The sequence below is a fragment of the Gymnoscopelus microlampas genome (genome assembly GCF_963454915.1).
Source record: "Gymnoscopelus microlampas genome assembly, chromosome: 1".
In the NCBI taxonomy this organism is placed as follows: Eukaryota; Metazoa; Chordata; class Actinopteri; order Myctophiformes; family Myctophidae; genus Gymnoscopelus; species Gymnoscopelus microlampas.
In genome coordinates, this window is record NC_139962.1 from 37,931,631 (window position 1) to 37,955,755 (window position 24,125).

Here is a 24,125-nt window from a genome sequence, read left to right on the forward strand (position 1 = left end):
GGTCGAACGGTTCTCGAGATACGCGGATTACAGACATAGAGATTCGGTGCATTTATTGTGTATGTGGCTTCATGTATGTCATACTGTAGTATGTATATTATAAACTTAATTATTGAATGTTTGTTGGGTGGTTTTCCCTTAAGGTGCTTGCAAAATGCATGATTTTGGCTGTCTTACGATAATTATTTTATATACAGTATATCATATATATATCATTATATGTTGCACTGTGCAATGGGAAAAGGTGCAATTGTGATGATCCTCATCAGACTGTGTGGGTTTAATTGAGTATTCCCTTCACAATGTGCAATTCTGAGTGAACTCCAATTTGTATTCTGCATTAAGCTATTTTGCAACTCAAGACCTTGCCTATTTCTGTGTGCAAAACACAAGCTCAAGGACAATAATAACAATGTTATGGAAATATTATGTCAATAACCTCAATTCATGGAAATATTATGTCAATGACCTCCATTTACTACGAGAACAACAATATGTATTGTCTCAGCTGTATGCTGTATTGAAACAGCAAAACCTTGCACATCCTGAAAAAAGGGAAAAGAAAAAAAAAACAATTTACAATGCACTCACTCTGGACTGTCTTTTCTATTTTATTTTATTTTTTACATTACATTGTTTTGAGAGTTTCAGAACCCTAAACAGGAGTACAGGAGAATTGTGCCCTCTGCAGCTGACTAAAGTTGCACAATTTATCAAGAAGAGAGGCAAGGACATTAAGATTGATCTTATTGTAACTGCAGAGAAAGGCAAGTTGGGCTTTCAGAATGCCTTGTATAGCAATCAACTGCAGAGTCAATTACTGTAGATATAATGTTCTTCTTATTCAATTAACCTGACCATATTGTGACTGATGAAAATAAGCCAGAGGCTGGACAGAGCTTACTGATATGATTTTTACAATTTAAATATAAAGTGACAAATGGCCAGTACATCCTCCTGGGTCTACTCTTTCATCAACTACTGTATGTGGATGAAATCAGTGTGAGATATGTTATATGTAGTTCATACCCTTCATACCCGTTCATACCAGTTTTGTGTGGTCTCTCTCGTCTTAAAATCTATTGATTTAGTGTCTATGACTTGGCCAAAAAATACAGTACCTTTCAAAGAAGAGGGATTCTGGGTATTGTAATTTAAGTTCCTAAACCTAATTAATTCTTAGGTTTAGGACCCTTGGTTTGAAAAACTTCTGTATAATTCTGGTGACTGGATTCCTTAACGTTGGGTACAAGTGGAGTCAGACAGGAGAGGATATAGTCTTGTGTGCATCCTGTGGTTTCTTTCTGGGCTGCTCGTAAACCCCTGAACACATGGCAGCTATTGGAATTTATAGAGAATCACAGAGAACCTACATGTTTGTTAAAGACTACGTGTGTGGTCTCCTGTTTTTTGTTCCATTATTCTCCTCTCTCTCTCACACTGTCACATTTTGTTTGGTTGTTTCATGGGCCATGTTTCTCATTCACTATCCGTTATCCAATAAAGATACAGTATAATTTCAAACCTTTTACATTGTTATACTAATGTATATTGTTTGGTTTTCTTTTTCAAGTGATATTCCTATTTTTATTTATACTTTATACTGCCATTATGTTCAATTTGTATTTGTGTATCAAATTCTGTAAGTACAGTATGTCTGCATGTACTGTATATATTGCGTGTGTGTGTGTGTGTGTGTGTGTGTGTGTGTGTGTGTGTGTGTGTGTGTGTGTGTGTGTGTGTGTGTGTGTATGAATAAGGTGTTACATGCATAAAATCAATGAATATATATGCTTTTAGTACAACCTACATCGTACACTCTCATAGGTTTCATTTATCCAAAATCACAATGGTACAAAAATATATGCCCTGTTGATCATCTGTCTTCCCCTGAATCTCACACCAGCTGCTCTAATGTCACCACTTCTTTCCAAACAGTTCAGTTCTGCCCAGGCAGTGGATGCAATTTCAGCTTGTTTTGTTATTCCACAAGTGGAGACTGAAGGTGCAGGTTTCATGCAGCTCCAGAAGGAACTCTGCGAGATTTTGTAGGCTAAGAGTGGCTAGGAATCTGTTTTGCCTTACTGATTTGCATGAATATAATTCAAGGGAACACGCCAAAAGCGTGTTTTGAAGAAAACGGACCATGGCAGAAAATGTAATCTGGCACAAACAGCCTATAAGTTGCATCATGATCCAAGGAATCCAGGGAAAAAAAAGATGTTGATTCTACGACCTACGGTTCAAGAGTTATAGGCCAAAACATGAAGTGGGCGAGCCACCATGAGATTTGAATAATTTGGGATGGAGGTTCTTCCTTGGCTTAGTGGTAATGTGCGTGCAAGGTTTCCCAGCAATAGGGCGCTGTATTCATGATTTGCTGCATTTTGAAGAAAAAAAATGAAATTATCACAGAGATAATGTGTACACATTTGAGTGAGGCTTGGACAAAATCGGTAGGAGTAGTGGCAAAAACTGTGTTTTGCTAAGAAAATACAACATCAATATAAAAAAAATTATATAAGGGTGCCCTGAACCCGAGAAGTTTGAGAAGCACTGTTCTAGAGGATCTTACGTCAACATCGTCGCAGAGCAGGGAACCTGATCCATACTGCAGGCGACACTGATGAGCAGCGCTGTACAGGACCCCAGGAGGCATGGAGGCATGAGACAGCTTGTCCTTCACTGGCACATCATCCAGGCACCAGCCCCAGCCGCGACTATTGGGGAGTTAGGGTTCAAGCGTAACCATTAGCACGATGCAGACTAGACTCACTCTCTCTCTCTCTCTCTCTCAAAAAATAGGTATATTTACAAGGCAAATCAATGTGTCATTATAAAACAAACAAACTAAAAATAATAAGTAAAAAGTTAAATAAAATGGTAAATGGTAAATAAAAGTGTGGGTAAGCTCAACAGTGACATTGTTCACACGTATAAATTCAAATAGACTGTTAAACGTATTTAGAACTAAACCCAAAGCATTCGCTGGGGCTCCGTGTGTGTGTGTGTGTGTGTGTGTGTGTGTGTGTGTGTGTACACTCTTTCTGCCCCTGCAGAAACCCTAACAGACGCAGCTTGTAACAGACGCAGCTAAGCAGACATCGACACATAGGAACACACGCCTTGCACATACAAGACAAAGGTCAGGCCACTCGTCATCCGGGACATGCTGTTTGCTGATGATGCAGCAGTGGTAGCACACTCCCAGGAGCACCTGCAAACCCTCATGGACCAGTTCACCCACGCCTGTCAGGACTTCAGCCTGACCATCAGTCTAAACAAAACCAAGACGATGGGACAGGGCACTGAAAATCCCCCCTCTATTACAAACAGCAATTACACATAGGTGAAGCCGCAAACACCTTCACCTACCTCGGGTCCACCATCACCAACAACCTGTCACTCGATGCTGAACTCAGTGGCCGCATCGGGAAAGCTGCCTCAACTTTTGGGAAGCTCACAGAGAGAGTATGGGACAATGGTAAGCTCACTGTCCATACAAAAGGTACAGGTGTACAGAGCCTGTGTCATCAGCACACTCCTGTATGGTAGTGAAACCTGGACCCTATATTCCCACCAAGAGTGGCGGCTAAACAGCTTCTACCTTCGCTGCCATAGGCGTATACTGGGCATCATTGGAGGGATAGGATCACCCACACAGCAGTCCTGGAGAGAGCACAGCTTCCCAGTATGTACTCTCTACTGAGGCAGCGACGTCTCCGCTGGCTGGGCCATGTCCGACGGAAGGACGATGGGCGAACCCAAAAGGACATCCTCTATGCGGAACTATCATCTGGCAAGAGACAGATTGGCAAGACCTCAAGTCCTTTAACATCAGCCCTGTCACCTGGGAAGATGCAGCTCAGGACCGCCTTCCGTGGCAGCAGGCACTCCGCAGCGGGCTGCTCACGTCTGAAACCACCCTGGCTCAACACCATGAACAAAGAGGACTACCGGCCTACACGTATGACATCTGTGGCCGAGTCTACCTCTCCCGCATTGGTCTTCTCAGCCACAGAAGATGCTACGCTAAAACCTAACTCCCAGGCACAAGAAATATATGGTCTTCCGAGACTGCGATGCCGATGACTGCTTCTCAAAGTGGGATCCGGGGACCCCCAGGGGTCCTTGAGCGAGTTCCAGGGGGTCCCCAGCTAAATGATAGATAATTAGGAACCAAATGGACCCTTATGTGTCTGTAACTCAGAGTGTACAAATGGAACCATGAGAATTGTAAAAATATAATGATCAGCTGTATATATAGAACTCCAGGTACTTGCATAGATACATTTAATAATAAACTAGCTGGTATGTTTGGAAATTTAAATAATAGTAAAGTGCATATAGTTTGTGGTGATTATAACATAGACATACTTAATCCACATGGAAATAAAAAAACATCAGATTTTATAAATCTAATGTATAGTAGTAGTTTTTTTCCCCTGATCTTAAAACCAAGTAGAATAACAATAGACACTGCAACCTTAATAGACAATATATTTACAAACGAAATTGACAGTGAAATAACAGGAGGACTGTTGATAAATGACATATCTGATCATCTTCCCGTTTTTGCAATTTTCCACAATTTTTTCAAGAACAAAAAGGAACCAAAAATAAACACCTATCATTTCTCCAGATTAAAAACACAGGAAACTATTGCAGCCCTCAACTTGGACCTCAGAAACCAGAACTGGCAGGAGGTTTATGCCAATGAAGATCCCAATAAAGCCTATGATGCTTTTCTAACCATATTACTTGAGCTCTATGACAAAAACTGTCCCATAAGGAAACAAGCCACAAAACACAAGAACGCCAATAAGCCATGGTTAACAAGGGGGATAGAAAATGCCTGTAAAAAGAAAAATCTATTATACAAAAGCTTTTTAAAACATAGAACAAAAGAAACCGAAAATAGATATAAGACTTATAAAAATAAATTGGTAAATATTATACGATTTCAGAAGAAGGAGTATTACCGCAAATTACTGGAACACCATAGGAGTGATACTCAAGGGACATGGAGGGTAATAAACAGTATAATCAGAAAGGGTACTGCAATAGCCGACTATCCTAACTATTTTATAAATGACAATAATGAAAATATTAATAATCCAAAGGAAATTGTTGATAAATTTAATACATATTTTGCAAATGTAGGATATAATTTGGCTAATGAGATTGTGGAACCGACACATAAGGATGGGATAGAGGATATTGTTGACCGTAATTATTATTCAATTTTTATTAGTGGTATTAATGAAATAGACATAATTGAAGTAGTAAATCAGTTCAATGACAAAAAGTCTACTGACTGGACTGATATAGATATGTCACTAGTTAAAAATATAATAATGCACATAGTAAAACCACTGACCCACATTTGTAATCAATCTTTTCAAACAGGTATCTTTCCAAACAAAATGAAAACTGCAAAAGTAATTCCAATTTTCAAAAACGGAGATAGACATCAATTCAACAACTACAGACCAATTTCTCTACTGTCACAATTTTCCAAAATTATTGAAAAACTATTTGTTAAAAAACTCGATCAGTTTCTAGATAAACATAACATTTTGAGCAATCACCAATATGGGTTTAGAGCAAATAGATCAACTTCAATGGCGGTAATGGAACTAGTTGAGGGAATATCTACTGCCATTGAAAATGGCGAATATACGGTGGGAGTATTCATTGATTTAAAAAAAGCATTTGACACAATAGACCACAGCAAATTATTAAATAAACTTGATAGATACGGGGTAAGAGGGATAGCTAATTCATGGATAAAAAGTTACCTAGAGGATAGATACCAATATGTTCAAATAAATAATGAAAAATCTGGTTTAGAAAAAGTAACCTTCGGCGTCCCGCAAGGTTCGGTTCTAGGTCCGAAATTATTTATACTATATATAAATGAGATTTGCAAAGTGTCACCAACATTGAGGTATGTCTTGTTTGCTGATGATACAAACCTTTATTGTTCTGGGAAGAATTTGGAGCAGCTTCTGAATGCAGTGGAAGGGGAATTGAAGAAAATAAAGACGTGGTTTGACATTAACAAGCTATCATTGAATTTAACTAAAACAAACTATATAATATTTGGCACCAGGAAAATAAAAAATCAAGCTACAATTAAAATCAGTGGTATGGAAATAGAAAGAGTATATGAAAATAAGTTTTTGGGAGTAATAATAGATGATAAACTATGTTGGAAATCACATATAAATAATGTAAAAATGAAAATGTCAAAAACTATTGCAATATTATATAAAACTAAATATATCCTCTGCCAGAAAGCACTGTATTTAATATATTGTTCACTCATAGTTCCATACATTAATTATTGTGTGGAGATATGGGGAAATGCATATAAAACGAATACCAACCCTATTTTTATATTACAGAAGAAAGCTATAAGGATAGTAAATAGATCAGGTTATTATGAACCAACTAATAAACTCTTTATTAAGTATAATACCTTAAAATTCTATGATATAGTAGCACAGAAAACGGTTTTATTAGCTTTCAAAGCACAACAGAAACTGCTTCCAAGATGCATTCAGAATCTGTTCCAAATTAAAGAAAATCAATATGAGCTGAGGGGTATACTTATGTTTGGAATTACTATAGCTAGAACAAATATTAAAAAGAGATGTACATCGGTTATGGCAAGAGAAATATGGAATAGTTGTGAAAATGACCTAAAGAAATGCAGTTCAATCTATAAATTCAAGAAAATGTTTAAAGATAATATAATAGATACATATAAAAAAATATTATAAACCATTACATGTTATTTTTTGTAGATGAAAAGACAAATTTTGTCTTTGTCTTTGTTTTGTTTTTGTTTTGTTTTGAGTATTGATTGATGTTTTGTTATTGTTTGTTTTATAACATTATAAGGGTAGGCATTATAAGCTACGGCTTCAGCCTACACCTTTTCGGTCCATGAATTTTATTTTTATTTTTGGAAATGTCAAACTCTGTACATGGCCAAATGACCGAAATAAAGTATTCATTCATTCATTCATTCATTCATTCATTCATTCATTCATTCATTCATTCATTCATTCAACCAAATGGACACGTAACTCTCAAGAGTTAAATCAACACTGATTGTACAGTGTAGATTGGGCTTCCACAGATAAAAGATGCCATCAAATGGGGGTCCATGGCCTCATGCATATCAAACTGGGGGTCCTTGAAATCTTCTCCTATGGGTCCCTGGCATATCTTTTCAAATGGGGGTCCATGGGCTAATGTGTAGCAATGTGGGGGTCCTTGACATGAAAAAGTTTGAGAACCACTGCCATACACAACTAAAAGCAAATACTTTGCCTGGGCACATCACCGGGTAATGCAGCATTCACTGGGGGTCGACCTGCCTAAAAAATATAACATTTCGTTCACCTGAATAGTGCTAATAGTTGCTACTACTACTTTGTTTAGGGATGTTCAGCAATACAAATGCTATGCATGTACACAATGCATAACCCAATGTCTGCAAATAAGTGTGCATATCCCCTGGTATGAACTAGTATACATAATTCATGCACTTTCATTTACATACATAGAGAAAATGCAATGGTTTATGTTTAGTTATCCAATTACATTTGATAATTAGTGTTTAAAGGAATATTGAATATAATGCAGAAAATAATTCTACTTTGGCATGCCTTCACATGCTCATGGAGTGGGCTTTAGGCTAATTGTCTCCACTTTGCCGTAATTAAATGCATGAAAAGCTTTGGGTCTTTTTGCAACCTTCCCCTTGTGCCCTTTTAGGAATTCATGAAGAGTGGTTCTGTTTATGTGCAGCCCATCTGTGTGATAACATCTCTTCCCCACTGTTCAGTCTGACCTTCTACATTCCACATAAACCAACACCTACAGCCCCAACATCTGAAACAAACAGAGTGGTAAAAGCCTGGGGGATTACTACAATGCAACCCTTGTACTTAAGTCAAGAAAATGAAAGACAAAACAGAAAGGGGGTGGGGAGGGGGAGTTGAAGAAGCTAGTAGATTTTTGCTAGAGGAATAGGATGAATTATGAATGGGAATATAAAATGTAAACCTAAAGCTAGAAACACCAAATAAATTGGACCAAGTACTCGCAAGTACCTACTTTGTTTGCTTGTTAGAGAGGCAACTGACAGAAAAGACGTTAATTACATTTAATTTACCAACAGTATAGCCTATGAAATTCATCTTGAATCCATACTTTTGTTGTGCCATCAAGAGCTGCAATTTTAAGTGATTCTTTGTTTCATGCCATAAAAATAAACAAAAAGAATAAAAAAGTTAAGGTTGCAACTTCAATGAAGCCTTCGATGTTCTGTTAATAAAGTCTAGTCATGTCATTTACATTTATTTCCTCCTTTCTTGTTCTTAATTCATTAGATTTCTGGCAGTGTTACAATATATTATCATCAAAGACAGCAGGCAACTGTCTACAGCTCGCCTAAATGAAACCATATCTAATTATTTTCATTGAGTTAAAATGTCTTAAAGGGATAGTTGACCCACCCAAAAAACTTTTTTTCTATCGATTAGTCACCCCATGGAGACTTGAATTCATGGATATTGTTTTGTTTTTGTCTCATCACTAAGCCAATAATTTGATGACCAGTGGACCGGTAGGCAGCGGTTCCGGTAGGAGACACAAAGGAGACTCTTCGTGTCTCCTACCGGAACCGCTGCCGGACATTCGTCTGTTATAGGACAGAAAATCTTCTTTGTGTTTTCGTTTTGTTTAGTATGTTAGTAAAATATTTCATTAGTCCCACTTTCCTACTCTATTGCCTCAATAAATCAATATTATTTGACTAGTATGTTTTGGTACTTGAGCTTCCCTGGTGTGAGTAAGAATTTTAGGAATGACTGTAGATGGCCAAAATAGTACAGTCTGCTGACACCTTTACTAGGTGAGAGATGGCTCATGTTAAGACTTAAAAATGAACACACAGACACTTCAACACATACTGTAGACTGGGGTCGGGAGGCGAACCAGTGACCTTCTGCTGCTTATCAGACGGCCTTTCTATCCACTAAGCTACGGCTGCCGCTAAAGAAGCAGTCCTACAGGAAACTATAAGATTGTTTTATAACTGTTTGTATGCACACAATAAAGGACAGAACATCTAAACTGAGTACAGTGTCCACGGTCCAGCTGAGTTACACTGCTTTACTGAATACTTTTTGTGTGCTGCCAATGGAGTTATGGATATCCTGACATAATAATTGTGAACAAAAAAATGCATACAGACACTGCAAAAAAAAGAAGCAAAATGGGAACTGGGAACCAGCCACATTAGAGTTCACAAAATATGAAGAGGCTTTCAGCTACTGAAGACCTTTGCTTAGATTCACACACACAAACATTAAGCGCTAGAGGCACTGACATATGCCTGAGCATGGAAGCACACACACACACGTGTGTTTTGTGTGTGTGTGTGTGTGTGTGTGTGTGTGTGTGTGTGTGTGTGTGTGTGTGTGTGTGGGGGGGGGGGGGCATCGTGTTGAGCACTCCCACAGGACTGAGGTCAAAATGCTACAGGGTAGCCATAAAGTCCCTCTTAATGAATTCCAGGTGTTATGGTTTCAGCAAAAAAATGGTGATGGGGATAAAAATAAAACATACAAATACATTAATATCTGTGGTAAACTATACATTTATATCTTACTAAACTATATGTATATACAACTTAAAATCATGATTTGTGCAAATGTTTAACAAACATCACCATGTGATGTGTTGAGACATTACTGCCGTCTTTTCTTAGATCTTAAGTTTGAATAAGTATAGTAGCTATTATCTCCAATGATAACTCTATAAAATGCTCACCCTGAGCAGCAATATCCATGTTTTACAGTATGTATAACAAACGGACATACGTACGTACGTACAGAGATTCCGAGCATTTATTGTAAAATGTATAATTTATAAGATTTAGACTATATGCAGGATCTATCTATTTCCATAGACAAGGCCCTGGTGACTTTGGTTCCAACGGCCAAGAACCTTGGTGTTGTCCTGGACAGTCAGCTCTCATTCAAGGCACACCATTGCAGCGATAGGTTTACACTCTATAACATTTGAAGGATCAGACCCTTCCTCACCCAGGCCAGGAGTCAGCCCAGCTCCTTATCCAGACCTCAGTCATATCAAAACTTGACTACTGTAACTCGCTCCTTACTGGCCCCCCATCATGTGCACTTAAGCCCCTCCAAATGATCCAGAATGCCGCAGCACGCTTGGTCTTTAACCAGCCAAAATTCTCTCCCCTTCTCCGCTCCCTCCATTGGCTCCCTGTTACTGCCTGCACAAAACACCCGAGTACAAAACACTGATGTTGGCTTACAAAGCAACCAAAGTTATGGCACCCCCATATCTTCAATGCCCGATCCAACCCTATAACCCCTCCCGCTCACTAAGATCAGCTAACACAGGGAAGCTGTCTGAACCTTCCCTAAAACATCCGGGACAACGCTCCATACGACCCAGACTCTTCTCCCTTCTGGATCCCAAGAAGGGCTCCCAGTTTGGGAACAAACTCCCCATTGCTGTAAGAACTGCAGACTCACTCCCAAATTTCCGCCGTAATCTACAGACTCTTCAGACTAAAATGTAATTTAAATAGTGTGTTATTTAAACAGATGCCAGGTTAATTCGTTGACTTGGCGTCCTATAGTTTGTGTAGTTTGAATTTAAAGTTTTTGTTCTTTCTTAATATTATACTGTTTAGACTGAGGTTCTTAGTTTACCTATGATCCTAGATTACTGAGGCACTACACCAGTATTCAACTGGCGGCCAGTGGACCAAATCCGGCCCCAGCTGAGCTTTCATTTGGCCCCTGGAACACATTCCATATTCCAATGTAAAAATAAACGTAACAGATTTTTACCCGCTTGCAGAGCTGCGGGTCTATTTAGAGACTGACCTACTAGTCGACAGATTTCCGACATGTATTCGACAGATTTTTTGCGTGATTGGCTGTCGCTTAAGCCAATGGGGATACTTTCCATACTCTGAACGGGCGGCCTCGTCCTCCCAAGCTATGGGACTAGATTGCTTCCGCATTTTCTTCTTCGTTGGTCCAAATAATGATACGGTTGCCAGATTTTTGAGAGAGAAATAAGCAACCAGGTGCCGCAAGCGGGGATATTAGGACTTTATGTCATTTCTTGTTATTGGATGGTTGGGTTTACAGGCTACAGAATGACCATTTTAAAGGTTTTTCATAACCGTTAACCAAAGCTCATTAATGGTTAACCAACCATAAACCAATAATAATAAAGGGGAGGCCGCTTTTTAGAATGGAGGTAACTCACTCAGGGTCCCAAATTAACACCCACCAGTACTGCATTTGCAGTCAAGACACTGCTACACTACACTGGGTGTTATGTATTTCCTAATATACTACTGTAGATCTGCTTTGCTGCATTTTGGGGATTAGCCTAACTAGATTAGGCAGGGGTCCAGTGTTATAAAATGACCTGAAGTTGGGGGCCACAAGAGCCTGACAACAAAAATGAACAAAATGTTCATATTTAACCGTTTAACCGGAAACCAATTAATTTTTTGGTGCAAGGGTAGCTGTCAATTAAGCAGCCATGTTACACATAGCTGCAAGTGCTTCATGAGATATACAAGCTCAAGATATACAAGCTCATAGCGCGGCACCGAGTGCCGCACTATGAGCTTGTAGATCCGCTATTTTTTTCCCCAAAAACTGTTTTTTATTTAGATTTAGAATATTTTTAAGAATCGCCTCAGGTCTTAATGGGTTAAAGTCACCCATAAGAAAATCACTTGGGTCAAAGTGTTTAAGAAGCTGTATTTAAGTATCGAAAGTAAAACGTATAAAGACATGGTACAAAGAAATAAAACACCAACACATGCTGTCTACTTCTCACTACTTTCAGAATAGTGCAGCTTTCAAGTAGTTCAGCTATTTTTCTCGCCACAAAAGCTGCATCACTACATTTCAGTGGCATACATAAAAGAGCAAAACAGATGAGTTTTGAGTGCATTTCATCCATCACCTGCCATCCATTTGTAGCTATTTCTGTGTTTTGAGTGGTTGTCCATTACACCAAAGAAAGGATTCTACTTCTGCATCCATTAGCTAGTTTTGAATGGATTTGTTTCTATATCATCATTCACTTTTATACAGTATGATTCATTCGTCCTCAATAGCGTCCTGTGCTGAATGATGATCAAAACCTGTGCATTATAAAGGACTGCCAAAGAAATGATCCTATGAAACATAAAAAGGCATGAATGCATGTTGTGCAGAATCTGGGGAAAGCCATTTCGCCCTTCCTACGTGAAAGCCCTGTGTACCCCCAGATGGATACAGGTCAAGTGGGCAGTAGTGTACATGATTTAACATGCATGGTATATCATTATCAGAGCTAAAGTTACCCTTCAAGTTCTTGTTTATCCGCAAAATTTCTGACTGTCACAGGTTCTATTGCAATTTGTAGCATTTGTAGAAATATTGGGCCTTAAAAGTCAAGAGTAAAATGGGCCATTTCTTTTTTTAATGCAGACATAACAATCAAAAGTAGACGGTCCGAAGGCTACAGCCATGATCAATTTTTTGGGGGGGCAAATATATAGGCAATTGGACACGTTGTACAAGTGTTCTGCAAGTAATGTAAGTAGGACACCTGTACACACCAACTCCGCCCACAGACACACAAACTATGGTCGTTATTTTGAATTATGTAGTGAAAATACTGAAAAGAGAAAGTGTACAATAAGCAGACAGTACCAGACACTTAAAGGGGGGCATACCCTAAACCAGTATTTTGGGCAAACACAACTCTGGTACTCACTCGAGAAAACGGGTTATGTACTGGCGACTGCAGCGGGACCAGCTGGGTAGGGTGTAGCCATAAAGGAGCTGTGGAGACATGACGAAAGGTCTTTTCCCAATGGGCTCACAGTCATTACCGTTCCCATCATGCTGAATCCCAAAGCTGTGACACAGAAGCAAATTCCACAGAAAGGTACAATGTAAACACAGGCAGTATACATTTTGCATATAAGTATGTAGTTATCAGCAGTTGAATAAGTAAGTAATACTGTACAGTTGTCTAGCACTGGCTGGCAAACACACATGCACGTGTACATTTCACTTCATTGCAAGGAATTAAAAACTCATCAGATTAGTCTTAAAGGAAACTAGAGCGCTCAGAGGGGTGCTTCACCCACAAAGATGACTAGAAGAAATACAAAGGCCTAGTGCACTCTTGTACAAAAACAGATAAACAGATTTATTGACAACAAACATTCGGTAACAACTCATAAAAACAAGCACATTCATACACGTAGTGTATGGCTGTGTGTTAGGCTAATGGGGGTCTCCCAAGTTGGACTGGCTCACTGGATAGGCCCGGTGGTCCCAGGGGGACCCTCAAGTGGGTTATGGTTTTCATCATTAGTTAATCATTACTTAAGCCTCAATTCATTCTGAACTAAATGTTAACTCTTTGACTGCCATGGACGCGTTAACGTGTCAAATTCTGCCAAGGCTCAGCCTGCTGTCCACGGGTTTTTGTTTTCAGTGGTTTTCCACTAGATGGCGCTGCTACCTATCCTATGGATGATGCTTTCACTGCCTGATGACATCAGACCTGGAAATGATGTAATTTAAAAAAAATAAAAGCTTGTTTATTTCCTGCAGTGAAACGGCCATATCTCTGCTGAATCTCCGTTCCTCCTGCTTTACGCCAGGGAAAAGCCTCATTGAAACAGCCATAGCTCTTGAATGGAGGATCACGGCCGCCCCCTCTACTACGACAACCCTGTGTGTGTAACGAGCCCATCTTTGTGAGGACAGTGGTCACAGAGAATATTCCATGATTTTTCAAAGGTACAGTAAAATTGCTGTTTTTGCTGGCAGCAGCGGCACACTATTACACAGTCAAAGAGTTTAAGTAAGTAATTATTCATTAATTAATTCATTATAATAATGAATTGAGGCTTAAGTAATGATTAACTAATGATGATTCCCTCTATTAATAGTTTTTGTTGTTTTGCCTCCTTTGTATTGGCAATATTTTCTTTATTTCCTTCAATGCCACACAGATTTACATTGGCCTTCATAAATAAATCTAATGTTGACACAGCAAATAGCCAAGCTGTGTGGTCTAGAATATAGGATAGTCCCTGTGAACAGGCAATGAGATTTTGTATTCAGCTGGTAAGAAGTAGGTCAGGAATGCATCAACTATCAATGTATGGAATGCTTTTTTCTGGGAAGCGTCAGTTGATCTCCAATTTGGCTACATGATGAAAGATAGCCTGTGAAGACTGCTGGGTGAAACTGAATGCACCTGGCAATGTGCCGTTGACAACTAATATGATATAATTGAGAACCCTGAGATCTCATGGCGAACAACTGTATTAGAGAAGACACATCTCCATTTGCTGAGAAGACAAACATTGGTTTTGGAACCAATGCTACACAGTAGAATGTTTACAATGGGTTATCAAAAGACTAATCTCTCAAGACAGATTCAGCTGATGGCAGAATCTGTCAGCACCACTGCCGTAAACATGTAGTGTTGTTGTTAGTAGGAATAAACACAGAAGCACATGTGAGGATGTGGACTAACAAAGGGGTGGAGACAATTTCTTCACAAAAAAGGAAGAGGTGCCGCCAGAGGCAAAAATATATATTTTTATTTTACCGAATATGTTTCCAGATTGTCAAAAGACTAGATGGCTGTCCACACTATCCAAGTACAACGTCCAAACCATTTATGCGTGGCTCTGCAGGAGGCTAGACATTTATAAGAGGGTGTGTCTGGAGCTAATCTCGTCAACCGCTGGACCAACCAGAACCAAACTTTGTACAGTTACAGTAGGCCAAAGACGTATCTCCACTAATGTGTTTTCCAAACATACAGTATGTTTTATACTTTTGGAAATATTTAACTTTATATATAGGTTAACATTGACTAAAGTCAATGGGGCTTGGATCGGGTTGAAACCTTGACCATATTGAAGCATACGTCATAGATACCTCATATTGTAGATAAGTCATAGATGACTGACATCACAGGCTGGTTACATGAAATCCGAGATCTACATGAAGCCACACTATTCCCATGTTGATCACAAGATCCACATGATTTGTTTTTTGTACCATTGTAATGTCACATTTGTCCGAGTGATGACACAACAAGCCACACTTTTCAAAGTGTTCCCCACAGCCTGTCACTATGGCTACATCATAATGACATCATGACAGACCTTCATCATAGCCCTCCCACCCATTGCCTTTTTATACGCAATCCCAAAATTGTCCTTGCGTGATTCAGACAAACAGTGCCAGATTGACCTGGTTCCCCCTTAGCACCAGCAGTAAAGAAATCCTAGACACGCCACTGTGAGTTCATGAAGGTAATGAAAGCATTTTAATACATGATCTTATACAGTCAACTTTTCACTGGGTGCACATATGTCCTGGTAGACCGTTTGTGTATGTAAGCCGCTGTCTGCTGGCTAGTCTGTGTTTAATAAACTGTTGATTGTACTAACATGATACAATTGCTTGGAATCGTTGTATTTTGCCAGAAGATATTAACTGGACTGAAACAACCTGGAAACTGCTGAAATCAAAATATAGAGACTTGACCCAGGCCAACACACAGTAGCTGTACATTGTGAACAGCCTATAGTCAGGGTTACCAACCAGAACCTGGATCAAATACCTACAAGTCTGGCGCCATAGATGGGATATTCTTAAAGTATATAGCAGATAAAGGAGTCACGATTGAGATGAAGAACACACCTAAGCCACGTTCCTCTTCCAAGCCAGCAAGCGTCTCTGCCTCCAAGACTACTACCACCATCACCAGCGAATACTTCAATTCCCCTCTGAAGGCACAACCAATGACTAACAATGATAACGATGGAGATGACTTTGATGTGGTCCCCATGGCAACAACCACTGTTGAAACTGATACTATGAAGTCAGTAAATGAGGAAGACAAGGAGGAGAGTGAGGAAGATGATTGGGAGGAGGTCGAAGAGCTGGCTGGACCTCTGGGCCCAGTAGAGCCACCAGAGCCGGTTCTGTCATCCCATCCAGTGGAGATTGAGATTGAGACTCCAGATGTTGTGCACAAGAGACAGAGAAGGGAAAAGAGAAATGCAATGTTTGAGGCATACCTGAGAAGGATGGTGAATCGGTGCAACAAAGATCTGCTGATAGATACACACAAGGTACACCTTATGTGCCTGATGGCCAATGGGATGTTCCGGAACCGCCTTTGCAGCGAACCAGAACTGTTGGCCATCACTCTGTCTCTGCTGCCGGTCCACTTCAGCAATGTAGCCAAGGAAAGCATGGACAACCACTACCTTTCTGGACTGCTCAAATGGTTTGGTGCTACTTTCACTCTGAACCCCAGTCTTCCCTATGAGAAGCATCCGGACCCCAGGGGTGTGCTGGAGAGACGGCTGGCCAGCCTGTCTGCAAGGGACCACCAGGAGATGACACATCTGTTCCTATTGGTTTTGAGGTCTCTGCAGCTCTTCTGCCGATTGGTTCTCTCCCTGCAGCCAATTTCTCTCAAACCACCACCTACTACGGGCGAAGGAGCTAGATCCTCCAGCAGTGCCCCAGGACAGAGCAACCCTCCTGGGCAGAAAACCTCCAAAGACAGCCTGCCTTCTGAACCCAGGGTCTCCCCTGGCACCAAAAGACATGCAGCTGCTGGCGGGAAGACCAAAGGAGAGAGGTGGGGAAAGAAAGCCAAGGGGGAAAACATAAAAGAGAACATAAAAGAGGAAGAGGAAGAAGATGTGGGAGGAGAGAGGGGTGTGATGATAGGCGGACAGAAACATAAGAAAAATGTTAAATGCTGCAGTGTCGCATCAAAGGTTGGCTACAAGGAGGAGAGCGGCAGAGAGGAGAGGGAGGACGGGCTTAGCGAGGGTGAGGGGTTTCAGGTGACCAGTGAGGAGGAGAGTGAGGATTCTGAGGGCCGGGCTAAATCACAGAAGAGGAAAGGAAAGAGTAAAGCCAAGACAAACAACAAAAACAACACAACGCCACAGAGCAAGAGTGGAGGAGGTAGGAGTAAGAAGGCAAAGAACAATGAAGAGGACAACAACAATTGGGGGGAAGGCGAGGAGGAAGATGAGAGAGGAGAGACAAGTAAAGGAGCGAGGAGAAAGAGTGGAGGGAACAAGATACGGGGGCCAGGTGCAGACGAGTGGCTGGAAGTATATGTACCCAAAACATCTTCCTGGGTTTGCGTGGACGTGCAGCAGGGGGTTGGCCAGCCTCACCTCTGCTTCCAGAATGCAACGGTGCCGGTGACCTACGTGGTGTCCGTGGACGAGGAGGGGCACCTGAAGGACCTGGGCAGGAAGTATGACCCGAGCTACATGACGTTATCCAGGAAGAGGCGGGTGGAGGAGGATTGGTGGGAGGACACATTGAGGCAATTCCTGGGACCGGAGGATGAAAGGGACAGACAGGAGGACAAGGAGCTCGATTCCATGATGATAGACAAGCCTCTTCCAACATCCATAGCAGAGTACAAGAACCACCCGCTGTATTCCTTAAAGAGACACCTGCTGAAGTATGAGGCTCTCTACCCCCACACAGCTGCCGTACTAGGGTACTGCAGGGGGGAGCCTGTATACTCTAGGGACTGTGTACATAGTCTGCATTCCAGAGACACCTGGATGAAAGAGGCACGCACTGTCAAACTAGGAGAAGAGGAGCCATACAAGATGGTGAGGGGTTTCTCTAATCGTTCTCGTAAGGCCAGAATTATGTCAGAGCAGACAAAGGACCTGCCTCTGTTTGGAGAATGGCAGACTGAGGAGTACCAACCTCCTATAGCTGTAGACGGGAAGGTTCCTCGTAATGAGTATGGTAACGTTTATCTGTTTAAGCTGTGCATGTTACCGGTGGGCTGCGTTCACCTCCGACTGCCCAACCTGCACCGTGTCGCCAAAAAACTGGACATGGACGCTGTGCCAGCTGTCACAGGCTTTGACTTCCACGGAGGATATTCACATGCTGTGACTGATGGCTACGTTGTCTGTGAGGAGCACGAGGAGATCCTCAGAGCAGCCTGGGTGGAGGATCAGGAGATCCAGAAACAGAGGGAGAGAGAGAAGCAAGAGAAGAGGGTGATCTCTAACTGGACTCTCCTAGTAAAAGGCCTTCTGATCAGAGAGAGACTCAAACAGAGATATGGTAAGAAGAACCAGTGGCCTGGCGGAGCAGGAACCTCAAGTCAGACTCACACCCAAGGCGTAGAGGGGGCAGATGGGCTGTCATCAGACGATGACGAGGGTGTAAGTGGAGGTCCTGGAACGCAGACGGCAGCAGAGACTCTGGCCATGTCCTGGCCTCAGAACAGACAGGAAGAACACGATAGGAACGCAAATGCACTGACAAAGAAAACAACCAAACGAGAGAAGAGAGGGCAGCAGAAACACCTCTTCCCCTTTGAGAAAGTGTGATGTGGGAAGTCAGTAGCCAGCAGCTTCTGTTCAGATGCTCACCAGTTAATCCTGTCATGAGCAAGAACAATGTGTACTACATGATGTCTAATATGGCATAATATGGCAAAAACATAAACAGCACCTGAATTACTGTTTCCTGTATGTCATTGGGAAGCTTAAGGGTGGGGTTAATTAAGCCTTGATCAAGTGGTTCTTTCAAAACTATTGTATGAAAACTATTTTTCCAAGGAACAACACAAAAGCAAAAAATATATATTTTCACAATTGTCAGGTAAAAAGGACGATTACAAATGCATTACATTTGAGACTGCATACATGTATTTACATTTGATAGCTCATCCCCTGAATACTATATTTCCGAAATTAATTCTGATGTTAGTTTAGTCAATACGAATAGATTAGAGCTGAACATGGACCAGTGTCTGTGTGTACGTTCCAGCTGCTGGCAGCCAATTCTTACTTGTGACCCAGTTCATGGGCAACGGTGAAGGCCAGTGGCAGTCCTGTGTCCTCACTGATGCTACAACTCCGGTGTGGCTGACACATTCCTGCCACGTGGGACAGGCCCAGTGTCTCACATGGTTTGTTGATGGCTGCACAGATGTCTTTTCTATCAAAGAGAGGGAGAGAAAAGGTGGTTGAATGCTGAGGGAGGCGGTTAGTGCAGAAGGTAAAGAGAAATAAGTCTAAAAGCCCCACTAACAGCCCTAGAGGCACCTTGTGCCCAGGCATGGCGCCATGGAGTGTCATCACAATATGTAATATAAATAGGTAAGACAGAATTAATCAGGAACAGTACTTTCTTTTACCACCTCGCCTTGCGGAGACCTGTGCTCCGAAGAGCACTTTTTTTTTTTTTTTTACCGTTGACAATTTTTTTTTTTTTTTACAACTTTATTTTTAGTATTTTCAGTTATGAAGACATACAACCCCACATATACCCCACCCTCCCCGGTTCCCTCAACTACTGTAGACAATTTAATATTCTACTATACCACTATACATCTCACAAAGTCTAAATATAATCCAAGCAAATATACGTGGAGCCTGTTCCCAGATTAGTTACCTAGGAATGTTTATAATAAGAATTGTGTATTGTTGCTTTTTGCAACATTGTCTTGTATGCTTTTGTTATACACAGAGGAGGGGGGTTCGCTCTGGAAAGCCATAAAGTACAGCACATCTGTCTTAACACATATTCTGGGGGCGAACATTCAGCAAAAATAGCAGATCTACAAGCTCACAAAACATCAGAACATGACACCCTGTGACCTTGTAGATTGGCTATTTTTAGTTTAGAGATTTAGTGTAGAGGAAAGAAAGGAGCGGACCTAGTATAGAGCCCTGGGGAGCCCTGGACAACTAAGTAAATAGGGTTTTAAAATATGTAACATACTGTACATATCCATTTTGGGTTGGTTCTTCACTTTTCAAATGTGGATCATCAAAAACAACGAGAGGCGGATAAAAAAAAAAGTTTGAACGTTTTTAAATAAGCATAGAAAAGAAGAACAGTTTGGTCTGACTGAAGGAACAGAAGAAATGTCTGCAACTCTGTTGCTCCCAAAACAAAATGTATTTCTGATGCACTAATGAGACAACATTTTGATCACTGCTGTGGGCATGTTTGTATTGAGTTACAATGGCCCTGTCGTGATATATAGCACCATATAGCAGCTGGTTCAATAACTAGGCAAAATAACTATTCAGTTGCTACTGTCATTCTACAGCAGTGACTTGACAACTATTAGATACAGTAGCCAAGCACGATATGAGATAAGTCAATGAAGCTAATGGCTAGCTGTTGTTGTTTACCTGGTAAGCAGGACAGCTACGTCATGGTGGACAGGGTGTTCGTCTCCCTTCATGTTGAGCTTTTTCTGCCACTTACAGAAACTGTTCAAGCTGTTGTCAGCATGGTGTGTAATCTTTAGATCCTCCTGTCAAACACACAATATATCAAGATGGACTGTACAGCTATTCACACATTAGAAACTGGCGGCACCGAAAAGGCCATCATTCTTCTGACAAAAAAGAGTAATAGACTAAAAGGCCCCTAGAGGCCGTACTGCTACCCAACTGGAAATGTTAACCGAAGGGTGGTTCTAGAGCAGGGGTTCTCAAACTTTTTTATACCACGACCCCATTTTATGGAGGATTTTTTTTTGGCTACCCCATTTATAGTGCAATTTCAAAATGGAAATAAAGAATATCTTCAAATAAAAGCATAACTTATTTTTGTCCTTGTAAAACGAAAAAGTCAACCCAAAGCCGTGCCTTTGCTGAACGAGTACCCAATGGCTATAAAAAGGAAGAGAGATACAAAAGGACAGTTCAGATCTTAGTTAATGCACTATGAAAGCTCAATGTTGTGATCCTTATCTTTCACACGATATCTTATAGTTTATATCTTATCAATATTATAGGTAACATTTCAACGGTCTGTGTATTTGAGCCATACAGTACAACAATAAACTTTATATAGCCTACCCCAACCACCGTATACAAATGTATTTACCTCGTCCTGCTCCAGTATGATGAGACGGACAACTGCAATGTTGATAGCATTTCCAATACTGGGATCCCGAAATAGTCCTGATACCTGCAACACACATGACATAATACCTGGTGGATGAAAACTTGTATCTCAATGGGGGGCACTGCAGGGGGAGGGGGGTCATTGTTAATCCCACAGGAGTAATTCTGTTTTATCCTCGTCTGCAAAAGAATAAAAAACTAAACCTGCTGCATCTGCTGACTTGCGCACAACAGCGACCAGGACAAGATTGAAGGTCCATACACCAGGTCACTCACGACTATTATCTCAATGGGGGGGCACAACAGGGGGAGGGGGGGTCATTGTTAATCCCACAGGAGTAATTCTGTTTTATCCCCGTCTGCAAAAGAATAAAAAACGAAACCTGCTGCATCTGCTGACTTGCGCACAACAGCGACTAGGACAAGATTGAAGGTCCATACACAACAGGTCACGATTATTTTGTGCGATTAATTCTCATTAATTTAAGCAGCTGTTTGTTATGAGTACATGCACACTGAGCACGAATATTAGGCAATGAAGCAACATAATTGGAAACGGTCGATTTTTCAGCATGAATACAAGCATCAACCTATATGAATGGAGACATCACCAAAATAAAAGTTTGATATAATCACAACGTATTTTCGTATTGTTTATTCACGTCACTCCTGGTGTGTAATGACCTTAAAGGGATATTTCACTTTCCCCAAAAAAATTGGGTCATTTTATCATCTACTCAGGCTTTTGTGAACACCCAAGACAGTTTAAGCTGCTCGATTCAGTATTTAGATATTTGATATTCATTTTATCAGACATGCCCCCTTCCTATACAAACCCATTGTAACTTCAAACTCCATTTTAACCATGATTGATTCAGACTCATATCGCCCTCCTAATACGTGAGGGGGCCATGTTTTTTCGATTACTTTTTTCATTTATTTTATATATTTTTTAATTGTATTCAAGTTTTTCGTTTTCCAAATATTTCTTTTTCAAATAAACATAAAAAGTAATTGAAAAAACACAGCCCCCTCGCGTATTACGAGGGCAGTATGAGTCACCAGAACCATTAAATTAACGCTGTCTTTCTTTTTGTTCTACAGTGAGACCATGCCACACTATTACACTATTACAGAAGAGGCCTGATGAAAAGCACATGTCAGGCAGCTAGTCAAGATATTTAATTGTCTGTTGTTTTACTTTCTGTGTAAATAAATACACTGTGTGGTTTCACATTTCAGAAACATAGAACTGCTGTTGTCACCTCCGCTCTCATGTCGATTGTCCCCTGTTCCGTCGCTCACGCACCTCTCGGCCCGTCCGCTCAGCAGCAAAAAAATATGTATTTTACTGCATGTCCGAAACACAATTTTTGGCATAAATGCGTAGCCCCATCAGTAGAGAGCCTAGATGGACAGCAACTATGAGGCATTTTTCTTTTTTAATAAGACGGACAATATTAAATCCTGTGGGTTAATCACCAGGTTCTCTCTCTCTCGAAAGGGACTCGCAGAGTGAGTGCGGTTCAGCCAAAACCTGTCACTTGCGTTTCAAATCATTTATCTTTGATAAACAGACTGTGTGGATTACAGAGGCATTTGAATGAAATCTTAATGTGCCAAATCGTGTTTTTTGAGTTTTTTATACGTTTTTGAAGCTTATCTATGAAAATCCTGGTGGTTTTTGGCACTCTGTTTTTCTATAAAGCATTAATATGGATTTTTACCTCCCAAACTGGCCTCAAGACTGCACTCGCTGTGAAAGCAGGTGTGGCACGTGAGGTACTCCAATCAAATCCTTTTCAAAGGCACCCTAACCACCATGCATATGCATGCATGCCTAAAGTCAGCCTCTGATTGGGTAACATACCAGCGTGGGACAGCCAGACTATCGGGAAGTAAATAGAACAGACAGACCTAACATGTGTGAAAGAGAGTAGTCGGCGCCTCGCGGATACTCGACACGCTTCCCTCTGGAAATGACAGATTTATAGCTTTATAGCCTTCCAGATGTATGCTTCCTTGAATGGTGTCCCGACTCCCGAGGCAAATACCGCCGATCTACAAGCTCACAACGTGTAGATTCCGCGACGCATTGATTCCAATTTGGGTTTTTTGTTGGCATTTTCTTTTGTGGGGGGTGGGGGGCTGGGGGGATTTCTGCATGTTGATTCCAGGGTTTCTACAGGTGTGGCATACAGGCATAATTAATGGATCCTGGAATTCTAAATGAGCTGCAACTAGAAAAGTGCTCCTCGGAGCACAGGTCTACGCCAGGTCAGGTAGGTGAGTGTGGACCAGCAATGTTCTGAATTCGCCAATCAGGATGGAATGTGAAAGATCGGACGGATCCGTCTTGATCACTTGACTATAGAGATAATGTGTACCGGTTTGCGTGATGTATGAAGTTTTGTAAAAATCGGCCTACTGGTGGAGCTATAATAGGGCAATGTTGAAAGGGTGGCATTTGTTCCTCAACGTAGTGTGAATGTGCGTGCAAAGTTTCACAGCAATCGGACACTACGTTCATGATTTGCAGCATTTAGTTCAATACGGGCCACTCCTGCAAACTTTAGATGTCAATCGTAGCCAATCAGGATGGAATATGAAAAATCAAAGAGATCCGTCTTGATCTCATGACTATAGAGATCATGTGTAACGATTTATGTTACATTTGGATACAATCTGAAGGAGCAATATCCAAAAATGTGTTTTACATAAGTCGGCCTCCTGGTGGCGCTATAAAAGGCAGATGTGAAAAATGCAGGGCAAAGGTTTTTCCTTGACCTGTTGGGAGTGCGCATACAAAGTTGTAAACAGATCGGTGCAGTTACGGGTAAAAACACGAATCGGCCTGTTATAGCGCTACCATGAGGAGGCTGATCTGAAAAGTGGCATTTCTTTCTCGGCCTAGTGGGAATGTACGTGCAAAATTTCACAGAAATTGCATGCTGTGTTCATGATTTGAGGCATTTTGTTCAACAGGGAGCACTTCTGCAAACTTTGGAAGCCATTTTGAGCCAATCAGGATGAAATATGAAAAATATGAAAAACTTCTTTCGTTTAATGA

At 40.9% G+C, this 24,125-nt stretch overlaps 2 protein-coding genes across 3 annotated transcripts in view; one reads left to right on the forward strand and one right to left on the reverse strand.

The window, feature by feature from the left end:
- The window catches only part of adamts7 (a disintegrin-like and metallopeptidase (reprolysin type) with thrombospondin type 1 motif, 7), an 87,915-nt gene that overhangs the window by 45,406 nt on the left and 18,384 nt on the right, over positions 1-24,125 (reverse strand). For both annotated transcript variants that reach the window (XM_084065668.1, XM_084065667.1), the window contains exons 5-9: positions 21,036-21,119; positions 20,333-20,457; positions 18,978-19,127; positions 12,853-12,996; positions 2,576-2,720 (exon numbers count right to left, since the gene is read on the reverse strand). In XM_084065668.1, coding sequence (XP_083921794.1) covers positions 2,576-2,720; positions 12,853-12,996; positions 18,978-19,127; positions 20,333-20,457; positions 21,036-21,119 — 648 coding nt within the window. The remainder of the gene's footprint in view (positions 1-2,575; positions 2,721-12,852; positions 12,997-18,977; positions 19,128-20,332; positions 20,458-21,035; positions 21,120-24,125) is intronic.
- On the forward strand, positions 15,806-18,514 carry LOC311043686 (DNA repair protein complementing XP-C cells homolog; the record flags this gene model as incomplete). The annotated part of the gene is made up of 1 exon (XM_084055024.1): positions 15,806-18,514. The coding sequence occupies one exon, from the start codon at positions 15,806-15,808 to the stop codon at positions 18,512-18,514; it is 2,709 nt and encodes a 902-aa protein (XP_083911150.1).